This window comes from Bidens hawaiensis, unplaced genomic scaffold (genome assembly GCF_021521415.1).
Source record: "Bidens hawaiensis isolate Kalapana, Puna unplaced genomic scaffold, B.hawaiensis_p1.1 tig00008861_1, whole genome shotgun sequence".
Classification (NCBI taxonomy): domain Eukaryota; kingdom Viridiplantae; phylum Streptophyta; class Magnoliopsida; order Asterales; family Asteraceae; genus Bidens; species Bidens hawaiensis.
In genome coordinates this window covers 546861-563804 of record NW_027491640.1, presented here as the reverse complement: position 1 = coordinate 563804, position 16944 = coordinate 546861, and the positions used below count along the sequence as shown (strand labels likewise).

The window sequence follows — 16944 nt, the reverse complement described above, 5'->3', positions numbered from 1 at the left end:
TGTAATTTCTTTTTCAATATGCTAGAGATGAAAAATTTATAAAATAGTATAAATAAGCAATCCCAAACACTTTTTAAAAATAACTTATTCACTTGTAAAAAGATGTCATTTTTAGTCATTTTACATCAATAAGTTAAACCAAACACTTTTTAAAAAATAAATTATTGGCTTATATTAATCCAAACACTTTTTTTGAAACTCCTTATCAAATAATCACAAGACCTTTTCAACTTATCACAAAAAGTTCTTTTCACCTTAAATAAGGAATCCCAAACACACCCTTAATAAAAAGCAGCACCGCTCCCTCTCTCACTAAAACAAGATCTGCGGCCACCGTCTCCAGCTATCCCGTCTCTAAACAAGTACCACTAGTCCCGTCGCCATCCAACATCCATTCAGCCACCCGTCGCCATCCATCATCTTCCACTTAGCCACCCATCGCCATCCATCATCTTCCAGCATCCATTCACACCAAATATACGTGTTTTAGATTGTGGAGTTATCACCATGTTTCTTGTGATTTGGTTGTATGTTTGGTTTTTATTAATAAAACAAGGTTTTTTTTTTAATTTCTTTTTCGGATATCCGAAGTTTTGTATTCGGATAGTGATTTTCACTATCCGAAAGGTTCGGATATCCGAAATTTCGGATATCCGGTTTTGAACAGCCCTAATGGTAAGCAAAGACACAATATCGTAATTTTTTTTGTATATTTATATAAAAAAATCATACTCATATTAGAGATAAAAAAACGCTTGTTATTATGATGAATTTTATTTTTTTAAATGTCATAAAAAAGTTATAGGTGTTTAAAAATGGTGGGAGAATTAGCATGTGACTTGCATGTGGAGAGAGAATGTGTACTATTACTTTTATACTATTTTTCTTTTGGTCCTTACTTGACAGATGTCAATTAATTATGGCTTCTCACACTTCTTATTTTTGTTAGCCTTTGTAAAATAACTCAACCCCCATGTTGAAATGCTTTGTATTCTGTTTTTAAGCTTAAGATGTATTGTAATTTCTTTATTGTAACTTTTAAGATTAAAACATAATAACATTTTTCTAACCGGTTGTCAAATCCAATCCGATTCGATTGATACCTATACTAGTTTTTGCCTCTAGAAACCCCTTTCAAGCCAATCCGATTTAACTTCTTTTGACTCGGTCTAAACCGGTTTGAAACGAATCCGATTTATCTCAAAGCATGTTTGCAAACCTCTGTTTGTACTCTTTTAAATTATTGGGCTATTGCCAATACAGACTTGTTTTATAAATTCAGACCAAAAATGTTACCTTATCAAAGTTTCGCCAATGTAGCCCAAGTTTTATTTCCAGCTAGAGTTGTCTAGCTGGAGTTTCGCCTATTAAGTATTCAAGTTCGAGTAAACCCATTATATTTACAATTTGTGTTTACTATGTATACAATATACATTTACATAATGGATAGATTTTAACTTTTTGGGTAAAGGGATTAGCAAAATAAAGAGGGTTTTAAAATGCTGGGAATCTATAACTTATTAACTTAATGGGTTTGATATTCTCATTAAACTCTATCATCACTTCACAACACTTACATGAATAAGTTAAACCAAGCACTTACAAAACAACTTGTTGACATAAACTAATCCAAACACTTTTTTACAAACTCGTTTTTAAAAAGTCATAAGTTAATAATTCTTTTTTACAAAAAGTCAATTTCGACTTAAATAAAGAATCCCAAACACACCCTATAATTGTATATGAATACATTGATAAATAATAAAAGAGTCAAAACTCATAGCTTCAAATAGAACTCGAAGCAAGTGAGCTGGGCTCATCCCACTTTAGTAAATCACTGCCCAACCGAATCAGTTTTAAAGCCAGATCAGATTAGGTCAATAAAACTGAAAACCATTCTAGCCCAAACCTTATTTGATTTAAATTGATTTGTAAGAGAGATGATAATCTAAACCGATAGAAACCAGCTTGGATCGGTTTCAATAGTTCCAAACCGATTTTAAAACCGGTTTTAACTGTAAACCCAAACTAGATTTAAATCGTCGACTCTGACCAATCCGAACCGGTTGTGAACCTCTTACTTAGCCCAACAAAGCATATATTTAATTGTATGATTTCAGCCCAAAATCATTACCTTAACCCCATATGAAATAAGATACAATTGGTCATATTTATTCCTAACGACTATCAAGTCACAAATGCTAAGTTAATTGAAAACCTAACCCTCATAAAACAGTTCAGGTTTACATGTATGGGCATGAATACAGTGGTTTGTAAGTTGATCAAATTCAACCTTGACAGTTAAAAAAACTGACTACGATTTATCTTCGGCAATCTTGAAGAACGTATACGAAAGGATTATGTTGTTGATGCCATCCATCCTAGGATCCGTTTCAAACTCCGGGTCAATATAAAAGAACACCTACAATTATGTTCAAGTATTATTCACCACTAATTAGAAGTGTAAACGAGCCAAGTTGCTCGTAAGCTAGTCGAGCTTGCCTCGGTAAAAGCTCAAAACCGGCCAAGTTTAAACAAGCTCGAGCCTGTAATTAAGCTTGTCTGACAATGAGCCTGAGACCGAGCTTCATTTACCGAGCACGGCTATATATATAACAATTTTTATTTAATATGATATACGTATTTTAGTCAATAAAAATAACTATATATATAATTAGGAACTCCCAACCAGTCATTTTAGTTGTTTATTTATATATTTAATATTATTTCAGAATAGTTTTGTCACTTGTAATTCTGTGATTATATACATAATAGTTAAATTACAAACGAGCCGAGCTCGAAAAACAGCTCATTTACACCCCCCAAGATATTGTTAGTTGCATGCCATTAAGTAACTCAAAAATCCCACAATATAATGCCCGTGAAAGCTATAAAATCCCATTATTTTATATTATTTCATTTTTATTTTGACAATTGATATAGCAGAATTGCTAATGCTTACAGGCATATCAATCTGCTCTCCTGGAAGAAGGCGTTGCTCCTCAAAGCAAAAACATTGTATCTTGTTAAAATAAACTGCAGCCTGAACAATAACACAAACATAATAATTTCACAAAGTGCGGAATTCGTCATGTGCGAGAAACATGATGCATTTCACTTTATTTTATTCATTTATTTAACTAAAATTGCTTCTATGAATCATTTTACCATTACAGATCCCATCAACCTTTTTACCTCCCTTCCTAATCCAATAAACTTTATTTAAAATATAGGGAGCAATTGCAGGTGCCAAATAGGTAAAAACGTAAAATAAAAAAAAAAACCTAACAAATAAACATAACAAATGTGCCAAAAGTAGCGTAAAATGTTTTTAAACACTTACAGCCTCGTAAAATGTTTTATTTATTAAATTAGAGTAATGTTTTAAATCGGAAAATTGGATTTTATATAATCTAAACTATCAACTATTGGCCAATAATAATCCCAACTAACAATCTAACTAGTGGTAATCCTAACTTTCAACTTTGTTACCAATAACAAACCAAGACTAACTGACTACTAGCTCATTACATGAATGACCCCGTTAACTGACTACCCATGCACCAAATATACCATTAAATTTTTGTGGGCCAACCTCATTATATTTATTTAAATAATATAAAAACCTAGAAAGTAGAAACCATGTCTTACAATCTCTCTGTATTTCCGACCACGTACCACAACCCCAACCCCCACCGTCTGTCGCCACTACCACCACCGGCCGCCGCCATCCGCCTAAACCACCTTTCTAGCTATACTCTCCTAAACTGATCTCCAATTTCTTTTTACTCTCTTTGTAAACTCTGTCTCTACCTAATCCGCCAACTATCACCCCTGGAACTCTATCCTATCCGACGACCGGCCAACAACCACCTTTGTCCAGCCATCTTCTTCCCCATCAAGACCCAAACCTACTCTCTGTCTCTCTGTCTCTCTCTCTCTCTCCCTCCCTCTCCTTAGCCCACCCTCCCTCTCTCTCTCTCTCTCTCTCTCTGCTACCGACGCCCTCACATTCCGGCGACATTTACATCTCTTCCGCTTGACCGACTCCGGCCATCACTTGTCAATTCAATCAACGCTTTTTTCCCCTAAACGATCTGCAAATGGTTATAATGTGCTCTTTCAGTAGCCGTTGAAATTTCAGTCCAGATTGCAATCTCTCAAATTCAACTCCGAGATCTAGTTCGTTTCCCCTCAACTCCCTGACATTTTGATAGTTCATCTCAAACGAATTTTAGGGGGTTAACAGATTTGGGATTAGAGTTTCACGTATATTTCAGGTTAAATAGCCGTCCTGTATAAAACCATAAAACCATCGATTCCAGCCATAAGCTTCATCTGCAGTAGGATTAGTGTTTCTCAGTTCTGAAAATCGCCTCTCTCGCCTGAAAATCGTTTCACCGTTGTCGAGTTCAACAGTAGGGTGGTGCATGGAGGTTGAGGCAACCAGTGGTGGTGGCGGTAGTGGCGGCACTCGATGGTTATTCCGGAGGGTGGTGGTGGTTGGAAATACAGAGGCTGATAGACAATTGGTTTTATATTATATGCACACATATCTATATTTATATTTATATATAATATAAATCTGTATATTATAAATTTAAATTAGATGGGCCCATAAAAAATTAAATGCTCTTCAAGATGCATGTGTAAAGTACAGGGGTCATTCGCGTAATTAAAATTAAAGGAGTTAGTATTCAGTTAGTCTTGGATTGTTATTGGTAACAAAGCTGAAAGTTGGGATTACCAATAGTTAGATTGTTAGTTAGGATTATTATTGGCCAATAGTTAATAGTTTGGATTATTTAAATCCAATTTTTCTTTTAAATAATAAGGTTTTGTAATCATATTAAAAACATAACTGATCACAAAACCCACATACATGAACAAAAGGCGTTGACCAGGTCAATCCAAACTGACCCGTAGAGGTGTGAATGGGTCAGTTTTGGACTCAAACTGAGCCAAAAACCTAAATTTTAGATTTTGAGTTTTTGAAAACCCTTTGGTGTCAGTTTCTCAATTTTGCCAATAATGAATTTGCGCCAAAAATTTTTGTTAACTAATAGTTAATTGATTATTATACATTTTGGCTAAAATATTTGAATTACAATATTTTTTAAATCCTTATAAGTTACTTAAAATTCAAAATTAAAGTTTAAAATGCATAAACTCGGTTAGATTTTAATTACATACAACACCAAAACTTCGGATTATTCGGTTCTTTCAGTTTCTGGTCGGTTTTTAAAGTTTCATGACATCCCAGCTCATTGATTAATTACAAAAGTCGTGTTATTGTATAAAATGAGAAGATGAAAATTGTTACCTTCATGGGTGTAACATTATAAGTAGACATGCCCGTTATAGGAGCAGAGCTAAGATTTTCAGCAGTGTAAAAAGCAAGAGCACTCTCTCCCGGCTTCACTCTCACCTACATATAAATTAAAAATAATTTAAAGCATATTATAAGATATTAAATACAATAATACATCATTCCATGTATCCCTCTGTTTCAAAAGAATGTAACACATTTCGAGTTACAATTTTGGTTATAATACATTAATACCTCTCTTTGAGTAGGGATGAACTTCCAGGGCATTCCATCTGACACATCAGCATTGAACTGCACCACAATCTCCCTGCAATAGTAAATCTAACATTTAAAAAAAAAACTTGTACAAGCATAAGTGAACTTGAAATAACACATTAACACATAGGGTTGTAAAGGAACTGAATGAGCATCGTTTAATTTTAACCTAACAAACGATCAAACATAAAAACATAAACAGTTAAACGAATAAGGCCTTCTTGCCCGTGTTCGTTCGTTAAGAAATTGAACGTGTTCATGTTTGTTTTTGTTTGGTTCGTTAATAGTATAAATGAACGCTTCACGAACATAAAAATATGAATATAACTGAACACAGGCGAACGAATATAAACGAACATAACTAAACAAACACCAATTAAAAGTTGACGTTGATATCAATCTGTTGGGTCTAAAAAATTCATAAAATGAAATTAAATTGTAATGGTGACTGCTTATTTAATAAAACTAGATTATATTTTAACAGGCCTAACAATTTAAATGAATACATATATGTAGGGCTGTAAACAAAATGAACGTTCAATGAACAGTCTGTGAACTGTTAGGCGGAAAGTTCGTTTACATTCTTTTGTTTAATAAATGAACGAACACAAACAACAAATTTTGTTCGAACATGAACAGAGGCTGCGTTTGTTCATTTGTGTTCGTTAACTTTCGGTAACGTGTTCATTATGTCTGTTTACATTCGTTTGTTTATGTTCGTTAGTTAAAGGTTTGTTATGTATTTTTTATCCATTTTATTGGTAAACCAACATTTAAATTTCATAACCTCATTGTTTATCTTCAATTCGTTTTTAATGGTTTGTTTTATAAAGTCTTGCTTTAACTAAAAACAAATCTTGTGCTTCGTTCACATTATTATGATAAAACCGCCGATTGATGGATGATTATGTTTATAATTATTATTATCTCAAATGCTTAACTTTATATATAAATAAGGTGATTATGTCTAATGTTTTGGATTGAAAATATTACTTTTTTTGCCTTTTTTTCCTTTAAATAGTACATGTTCGTATGCGTTCGTGGCCCGTTCGTGAACAAGTTCAATTCCTTAAAGAGCGAACACAAACAAGATTTTCCGTTCGGTTGGCGTTCATGAATGTGAACGTGAGCAAGGCTTCGTTCGGTTCACTTCGTTTACAGCCCTACATATACGAGTTAACTTAAGCAAATATAAAATAGCGAACGTAAATGTAAACGAACATAAATGAACTGATGAGACATGTATTGGTGACGAACGGTTTGTTTACAAGCCTAATAACACACCTATTGGTGACGGTTCCATCTTGAGCATGTCTCAAAATCTTCTCTTCTACAGTCTAAATAATGAAAAAATAAAAATTATACAAAAAAAACTTATAAGAAAATAGAAAAAATATTACCTCGCGGCGTTGAACAGTACCGCCATAGCCAGTAGCTTGGCAAAAGCGTCTATATAGAGGAACTGCAGCGTAAGTGCATCCCACCATTGCAAAGACCAAACCGGTTAAATAATAAAGCATTTTTGTTGATTTTTGGTCTCTAATGACATTTGTGGCATAATGGTGATGAGAACCTGAGGCATGATAGCGGATTCGGAATTGGGAAAATTTGTCATAGGGCTTCCTAGTTGTATGTTGAGATCCGAAAAAAGTATTATATCTTCTTTGTCCAACTAGACCCCTGAAGCAATCGATAATCATTCCAGGTGAAGAATAATTATCATCATCAGGTTGATGGCGTATCCTAATGCGATTGATTGGAAAATTAATAATAATAATAATAGTTGAGAAATGAATGAACCTGCTGGATTGTACAAGAGTGTTGTAATTTAGGGTTTTAGAGAAGGATGATCTTGTATAAAGCCTGGCAAAAGCAGCAGCAGCCATGCTCGACTCAATCGATTGATTCGAATTACAATTTCAGCATTTGTTGTTGTATGTAGCAGTCAGAATTAGGGATGACTGATTTCCAAAATGAAAGCATCCCCCCTAACTCCCTAAGTTTGTTTTCTAGCTCCACCTTTAATTATCAACTTTTTCTTTTTTAACAAACAACTAAATAAATGTCCACATCACCACCCCCAACAAATACGCTCTCATTTTAAGTCATGACTCTTGTTTTCATGTAACTTACACAATATCACTTGTTATATGCAAACAATCATCAAGTGACCATAAAAATTATATTTATAAGTACATAAAAAAACAATTATAATTATAGATGTATACAACTAGGAAGATTCCCGGCGCAACGGTTGAAGTTATTAACAGTCGTACCCGTACAACTTATCAAATCGTACAGTGCGTATGCGAGTCGAGGTGAATTCGATCGGTGTGAGTAATTACAAAAAAAATACAACACATTAACATAACAAAACACGTGTTGCGGTTACAAACCGGTAACACTTCGATTGATATCTAGTTACGACCCAAAAAATAAAGCAAACCATAAATTCGCCCACTCTTAAATATACAACAATTGAACATATTCAAAAATTTTAAAAATGTGGCAAACAAAAAACCACGTGCGCATTGTAGTTTGCGAACTGATACGAATTCGTTAATTATGGAATCGAGGGATAAAAAAAGTTATAAAAAACAACGCGCGTTGCGTTTGTGCACTAACGCGAATTCAGTCAGAATCGAAGTTGTCGAGACTAAATCGTACATAGAAAACCATGTGTTGTAACAAATCAAAAAAGTTTAAAGCATTTAAAGAGGTATCAACAATTGTATTACTATTTTTCAGACCATTACTATTTTTAAAAGGATAGACAATTTTATAAAATTTTATATCACAAGAAAAGAAAACATGTTTAGTTTCAATATTCCATAACTTGTAACCCTTTTTTTGAAAAGAATATCCCAAAAAAACACATTTATCAGCCCGTTTCTTTTTGCAGTAGTCTTGGATGAGTTGTCAAAGTCGATTCAGGGGACTCTCCCGTGGTACATGATGTTCGCAGACGATATTGTGTTACTTGCTGAGAAAAAACAAGATCTAAACATGAGGCTTGAGGAGTGGCGAACAACCTTAGAGACAAAAGGTTTAAAGATTAGCCGATTTAAGACGGAGTACCTCCACTGTGATTTTGGGGGGATAAACGACAATGAAGACGCACAGATCACAATTGAAGGGCAGGTGGTCCCGCAGGTAACGAAGTTCAAGTATTTAGGATCATTTGTTCAGAGCGATGGGGAATTAGACAGTGATGTCACCCACCGAGTTCAGGTAGGATGGTGTAGATGGAAAGCAGCCACAGGTATATTGTGCGACAAGAGTTTCCAGACTAAACTAAAGGGAAAATTCTATAGGGTGGCAGTTAGACCTGCAATGCTATATGGAACAGAGTGTTGGGCCATCAAGAAGGCACAAGTGCGGAAGATGGAGGTAGCAGAAATGAGAATGCTACGTTGGATGTGTGGGCACACAAGGCTAGACCGAATAATAAATGTTGTGTTTCGCGAGAGATTAGGGGTGGCGAACATAGCAGACAAGATAAGAGAGTGGAGATTGAGATGGTTTGGACATGTAAAGAGAAGACAGACGACGAATCCTGTTAGATCCGTAGAAAACATTACTATAGAGGGGAGGAGGGGTAGAGGACGACCGAAATTGACTTGGGATGAGAGGATTAGGCATGATTTGATAGACCTAAACCTCTCCGAGGACATGGTTGAGGATAGGAATTCGTGGAGAAGTAGAATTAAAGTTAAGGATTTCTAGAGAGAATTGAATACCTTAGGGCTTAGACTTAACTTATTTAGGTCGCATACCATAATGGTATTTCCCTTACATATATTATTATTATTATTATAATTATTATTAGCTTTTATATAGCTGTTAAACTGTGATCTTATTATTAATATTATTATAATTAGTAGTAGTTTGTATATAACTGTTAAACTTTGATTTCCTTTATTTTGCTTCATACACATGTACTTAGAGCCGAGGGTCTCTCTGGAAGCCACCTCTTCATTCCTTTGGATAGAGGTACGGTGTGCCTACATCCCACCCTCCCCAGACCCTACTTATAGCTTTGCTGTCGGTGGGATTTTACTGGGCATGATTGATTGATTGAAAACGGTACTAAAACATAAACAACCGAAATCCTTCAAGTGGTTTAGAGAGGGTTAAAGCGAAACAAACACTCATATAGAGCATTACCATCTAGAACCGAAGAGGGAGTCCTGTTAATTTAGTAGGTAGCCGTTAGAACACATTCAGACCAAAAATTCAAAGGAATACCGCTTTCAAACAATAAAGACCTAACAACATTCAACAAATGTCTATGTTTTCTCTCAACTATACCATTTTGTTGAAGTGTATGTATGCAAGAAGTTTGATGAATTATAATGTTTTCATTTGAGAGTTAAAAATTATGTTCCATTATCACTCCTAAAAGTTTTAATGATTTTTCCAAACTGAGTTTTTATCATATTAAAGTAATTAATATGTTTTGGTAGACTTCACTTTTAGTTTTTAGCAAATACGCCCCAGACAACCCTAGTAAAGTCATCAACAAGAGTCAAAAAGGACTTATTTTCTTCCTTACTATTAACTCTATAAGGAACCCACACATCTAAGTGTATTAACTCCCCAAGTTCAGATGTCTTATCATCACTTAAAGAAAAAGGCTCCCTATGTTGTTTTGCCAAGTGACAAATTTCAAAAGGACTAGAAATATTTTGCATTTTAAGTTTCAAATCATTTTTTAAAACATCTTGAACTTGGAAATCAGGATGTCCTAATCTCAATGCCACAAATTAACATGGTCAACACTACTATAACACACCTTAACAGGTTTAGTAGCATCACCACACAAGTACAACCATCAATTTGATTACCTACCACCAGGATTGTCTTTGTGATTGAATCATGAATATAGCAATTATGTTCATTAAAGGTAATAGATAATTTGTTATCACAAGCAAGTTTATACACAGACGACATATTAACACTATATTCTAGAACAACAAACACATCATTCAAAATTACATTGTTGTTTAATTTTATATTACCGATCTTTGTAACCAATGCATTTGATCCATTGGGATGTTTAATTTTAATGTCAAAATCATTAACATCGGTTTTAATAAACACGACTTTATCACTCATAACCATGTGTTGGTTAGCTCCAGAATCAACAACCCAAATTGACTTAGACTGAGGAAAAATCCCACTTGAAAAACAAAATAACTTTTTACTGAACAGATTTTGAGAACAATTACTACAAAAAATTATCTCCAACATTTGAAGCTTGATTGTTGTCATCATTCTTATCTCCAAGTAAATCTAATAATCTTGAAATTTGATCAGGATTAAGAGAAACATTGTTAGAGTTGGATGATGTACTAGTTTTACCATAGTTAGAATTATTTTGAAAAAATTTTCCACTTTGATTATTAGATTTTCCAAACTTTGATTTAGAATTTTGAGGGTAATCAACAATTTCAAAACACATTTTCACTGTCTGACCAATCTTATCACAATGGGTGGATTTTAAATTTGGGTTAGGCCCTTTATAAATTCCTTTTTGATTAGATTTTGCAACAAAACCAACATTTTGAGTTTATTTTTTTGAAGATCCATTGATACCCTGTGTGACTCCTCTCTATAAATGATTGAGAAAGAAGTCTTCACAATGGGCAATGAATCTCTAGTTAAAAGATTAGTTCTAACCGACTGATATACATCATCCAATCCCATAAGAAATTGCATTAGCTTAATCAAAGTGTTAAAATCATTAAAGCTCTTTGATGCTTGAAAAGAACATGAAGGCAGTTGAAGCATAACATTAAACTGCTTCCACATAGTGGTCAACTTATGATAATATTCTGAGACTGATGATCCATTTTGATTTAACACACCTATTTTCTGATAAAGACCCCTTAGTTCTTCCCACACATCAAAAGCAAACTCAGAATAAACTTGACCCAAATACAGTTCTTCAAAAACATAATTTAATATCCAGGTAAGAACAACTGAGTTACACATATCCTACTGACTAGCAAGAACTTCATCATCTGTTGATTTTAAACATTAATTATTAACAATCCAATTTTACTTTTAGCTTATAAGGGCAATTTCATTGCATTGTCCCAAACTCTATAATTTTCAGTGCCTTGCAGTTTTACATTTATAATAGACAATGAACTTGAGTCACTGGGATGTAAGTATAATGGATCACTAACATCCAAGTTACTAATAAGAGTCTTAGAAGAACTAGACTCACTTTCATCACCTATTTTATCACCAATCAATAAACAATCACACAATAAAACATAAAAACCCTAGGATGCCTAATGCAACAAGTAAATATGTAGTCAATCAACATCCCCCCTAACCCAACCAAATATGCCTAATGCAATAACAGAAAAAACAATAAGTATATAGTAAGAACAATCTTACATACGAAAACTCCACTGATTGCTCATAACCTTCACTTAGGGTTACGAAGCCACTATTGAAAGAAATCAGAAGATTCAATTAGCTGTAACCTTCACTTAGGGTTACAGAGTCACCCTTGAATATCGAGAAGACTCCAAGAGATTCAACCCTTCTTGAACCGATTTCAAATTTGAAACCCTAACTCCACAAATTAGAGAATAGATGCGGAAGAGCGATGGATCATAGCCGAAGCTCTGATACCATGTCATAAACACATATTGAAATCTTCAAAATACTCAAAACTATTGAATACACCAGATTTGATTTCAATATGAAATCAAATAGAAAAAAATATGACAACCCTAATTCAAGATGAAAGAACTAGAGAGAGAAATATGTGTGAAGTGAGAATGAATCATCGAAGTCTCCAGACTTTCTCTTGAAGACTCTTGGATATATATTGACCAACCCATAAACGAGCCTAACTTCTGATAAATGGGCCTGACTCCTGAAGACACAAATAAGCCCAAAGCAACAACAACAACCCATCACTCTAAGAAAGATCCAAAGCTTGTTTCAGACCCGGTCCAGATCATAATATGCACAAATAAACATTGGTAAGTAAATTGTTTGGTACAAATTAACTAAATTTGGCTTAAATTTGTTACGAGTAAAAAATGGGTAATTTGATTTTTTTTAAAAATTTGAGAATGCAAATAGATATATTATCAAACTTGTTATGGGTTCAGAGTTTTGACTTGTAAATGTAAAACAAGTGAAAGTTATAGTTTTAAATGTGATTGGGTTTCAAATGTATATTTAAAGACATTTTTGGAAATAATCAAAAGATTCGCGATTTTGCACATTGACTATTTTTCCCATGACTATTAAAATTTAAGAAAAAATGACAAACATTCTAACATGCCACCTCCAGATCTATCAATGTTCCTAATTTTTATCAAATTAGAAACATAGTGTCATCATTGACTTTTTCTTGAATATTGATCAGAATGTTGTATGTGAAGCATGTCATAGAAAATTATGCAAAGCAAAACATTCACATAATTGAACTGGTTAACCTGTTATTTTTTTTTGTCGATTGGCAAAGTTGAGAAGCCCCCCGAAACTTATCAAAATCTTTTTAATTTTGTAACTCAAAACTACTATTATGTAAAAAGTATTCTCCGAAATTGGTTCATAACCAAATTTCTTTAAATTCTACATATATGATACTAAGAATAAATTTTCAATAGATGGAGTGTTATTGTGTATGTTTTTTACACATGCATTATTTTTTTTCTTAAGTTCATTTTTTTTTAGAAAAATCAGTTTGTGATATAAATAAAATCAATTTATATATAATGATACAAGCCTAAATGTAACATATTTTTCAATATACATTATGTATTGTTTTATTTGTAACTTAATTATTTAGATCATCTCGTATGTTACACATGATCTAAAGCTAGTTATTTATATTATTGATGGAGATGTTAACAAGTGTAGGAAAAATGTCAAACGCTGCAATAAAATAATGCCTTTAAATTGTGTCATGAAGGATATTCCAATGATGATTTTTCCGACATGTACATAGCATTTAAATTGCTCGTTTGTAAATACTCAATTTCACGTCACAAATCTATGAGTTTTCTAACACTGAATGAGTTAAAATAGCCTTTCTCGGAAAAATCCTCAAAATAACCATTTTAACCAAGTTATTTCCAACTTTAGCCATGGTTTTGAAAAAATACATAAAATTGTTATCCTGATCCGTAAGATCCAATGGAAGCACATCATCCTTCGACTGAAGACATCAATAATTAAAAATTCGTCACATGTCAATGTATTAATGGATCCGACAGAATACGCAAGGGATCCGACGGAACGTTAAACCTTCGGACCGACGGTGCAGGAGGTCGCGTCCACTGGGTCCGACAGTTTCACCATCTCGTTGGATTTTTACACTATGAACTCTAGGGTTCGTCACTTTCTTGTGCGGATTTCTTAATAACAGATTTGATTCGTGGAAAACAAACACAATGATTTTATTCTCCCTGAAAAACTAAGTGATTTACACTATGGATAGACTTGATTTTGTGGAGAAATAAGAAATATGGAGATAAGGGTTGGTTATGGAGATTTATGGTTTAAGAGGTAGGAGATGAAATGTTTAGTCGAACGGCAGAATAGTTTCGTGTTTCGTCGGATCCCTTAATGCGTTGACACATGGCGAGATTTTAATAGTTGTTGAGTTTCGTCGGAGGCTAATGTGCTTTCGTCGAATCCAACGGAACGTGATGACTATTTTTGGTGTTTTCTCAAAAGCATGACTAAAGTTGAAAATATCATGTTTAAAATGTTCAAAAGACTAGCTAGTTTGATGATTCTTTTGTAGTACTATCTATATTTTGTGCTACTTACCTAGTATATATTCGGGGGATTATGGGCTAATCACCATCTAGTGGCTATACTATAATAGTCAAATAGAAATAAGATAAGCTATAAGCCCTAAATTGAGAGCTTCAGAATATTTTTAGTAAACAATCTATATTAGCCAACTAAAAATTTTATTATTTCCATGTCACATTTGATGTTGTCTAATTAGGACAAAATCGAAGAATACAACAGGAAATATCGAAAAGAGCTCACTAGAAATGGCATTTGATGTTAACGTACACATTCTAGGGGTCCCTCATTACATCATCATCATCATCATATTGTTCCAACATATAAGAACAATGCCAAAATCAAATCCGGAAAAAAACACACACAAACTCAAACCTTTATGTGTGTTTTCTTTTTGTTCTCCTACTTCCATCAATCTCTTTAATCAAATTTAGAACAAAAAGTAAGCAGCAATAGTGATTGCTGCGCCCGCAACAGAGCCCTTCAACATGGTTCCCGAGGAAGGGGCGTCTACGGGCGTTGCATCAGATGCTGATGAACCAGCATCTGCGTCTGAGCCCGATGACTGATAAGGCGGGGACCGTGGATGATGCCTTCCGAAGGGGGGAGTTATAGGGCCTAGGGAGCCGCTTGATTCGTGGGACTTGGGTGAGGGAGCGGGTGCGTGCGTTGGTCTATTTGGGGCTGCCGCGTATGGGGCGACTTTTGGTGGTGAGGCGAACGGGGAAGTGGCAGGGGCCGCGGCGTAGGCGAAGCCTATAATGGCGACGGAGATAAGAGCAAGAACAATCATTTGGTGTCCCATTTTGGTTATTTTAAAAAAATGGGAATTAAACAAGTGGTGTTATTTATGTATTTTTCAACAAGTGCAGTGGAGTTTAGAGGAATAACTGCTTATTATCGTCACTGACAGTAACAAGCCACATACACATGTGAGGATGAGAGGTAAATTAGCCACATAATAAGTCCAGTGAAGGATTTTTCAGTTTTATGTTATAAAAGTATTTTGAGCCATTAATATGTTATTTTCTTATTTCTATTTTGGGTTTTGTAATTTTGTTATTGTTACTCTATTTAAATCAACCCTATATTATTTTATTTATATTTAAGCTTGTCTACCGATAAGTTTGGATAACAGGTTATAGGCCTTGGGTTATACAAAGTCCGGTTAAAATGTGATACGTTAGAAGCTATCTATTTCGTTTGTGTCAAACAGGTACTCCTCAAGGCGAGTTGGGGTAAAAATGGATTTATTTAAAATACATATAAAATACTTTTTTTTTGCCTTGTAATAAAAAGTATTTCCTATGTCAGTTTAGTTAAAGAGAGAACAACAAAATTAATAAAAAGTTATTATTATTTTTTTAAAAATATTTTGTAATTTATCTTTTTTCATCATTTTAATAAGTTGATCATATACATTCTAAATCCAGCCTTAGATATGCCTGAATACAATAAGAAAGAAGTAATGAACACTGTAGACGTTGCTGACTAGGATCCTCAAGATAATTAGGAATCATGGACCCAACCTATTAAGAGATTTTTACAGCATACTGAGATTCATAAGGATGAGAATCCTAAAGCCCTCATATGAAGGTATCTCGATTTGTTATTTTACATGACATTCTCTAAGAAAAGTCTATTGTATGTCCATACTTAAGATGCCTAGAGGATCCTGAAATACTAGAAGTCTTGAAAGATATCCATGAAGGTGACTGGTATGAGTGCCAATGGTTATGAAAAGTTGTTAGTTTTTAAAAAGGTTTATTTCATGCAATGTCAATTTTCAAATTTACAAAAAATATTTTTATCTTATATAAACCAAACACAAATAGGCAAATGTACCTATCGTATATGTAGTATAGAATACGCAAAAACCAAGTATCATCCGCTGACACGCTTGTTTGATTGTTACTACTAAATCGCTGCATTTATGTTAACTCGAAAGTTAACATCATAGTAGTTTTTGTTAGACAAGTAAATTGAAGAGAAATTTAAAAGCAAAAATTAAAAATAGTATTTTTGGATTTTTATATTTTTATAGAGATGATCAAGGATAAAAGTGTATCATCTTGGTTACAACTTCTCTTAACTTGGTTTAACAATTAATTGGTAAACATGTGATATAAGCTTGCTTTGGTAATTAAATGTGGGAATAACACCTTATTCCTAAGTCATGTCATTTCATGATAATTAAAGAAAGATGTATGCATAACTTCATGATCCCCATTAAAATACCATTTTATGTAAGCAAGTGGCTTATATCAAGTTTTATAAGATTACTTACTTTAAAGATGAGACAGTCCCTTAAATTGCTAAGTGAATTATCCTTGAGATTTTAGTAAAAATAACATTTGTATTATACTTAAAAGACCAACTAAGATTAGTTAAGTTGTAAAGGATCAACCTTGAATTACCAAGTGTTAACTCACACAACTCTTGGACAATTATAGAACTCATGTAACAACTATCTAAGAGTTGTTTAAAATAGATTATGTTGCACACTCACTTGACAAGTAATTAACTGATTTTAGTCGATTAACAACAACAATCTGTTTTCACAA

At 33.7% G+C, this 16944-nt stretch overlaps 1 protein-coding gene across 1 annotated transcript; it reads right to left on the bottom strand.

Annotated features, from left to right (window-relative positions):
• Positions 1-2022: 2022 nt before the first annotated feature.
• Positions 2023-7526, bottom strand: LOC143530222 (cytochrome c oxidase assembly protein COX11, mitochondrial-like). The gene is made up of 7 exons (XM_077025825.1): positions 7385-7526; positions 6985-7264; positions 6869-6921; positions 5564-5636; positions 5324-5428; positions 2963-3043; positions 2023-2422 (listed from the first exon to the last, which is right to left on the bottom strand). The coding sequence occupies exons 1-7, from the start codon at positions 7468-7470 to the stop codon at positions 2315-2317; spliced, it is 786 nt and encodes a 261-aa protein (XP_076881940.1). The 5' UTR covers positions 7471-7526; the 3' UTR covers positions 2023-2314.
• Between the last annotated feature and the right edge of the window lie 9418 nt (positions 7527-16944).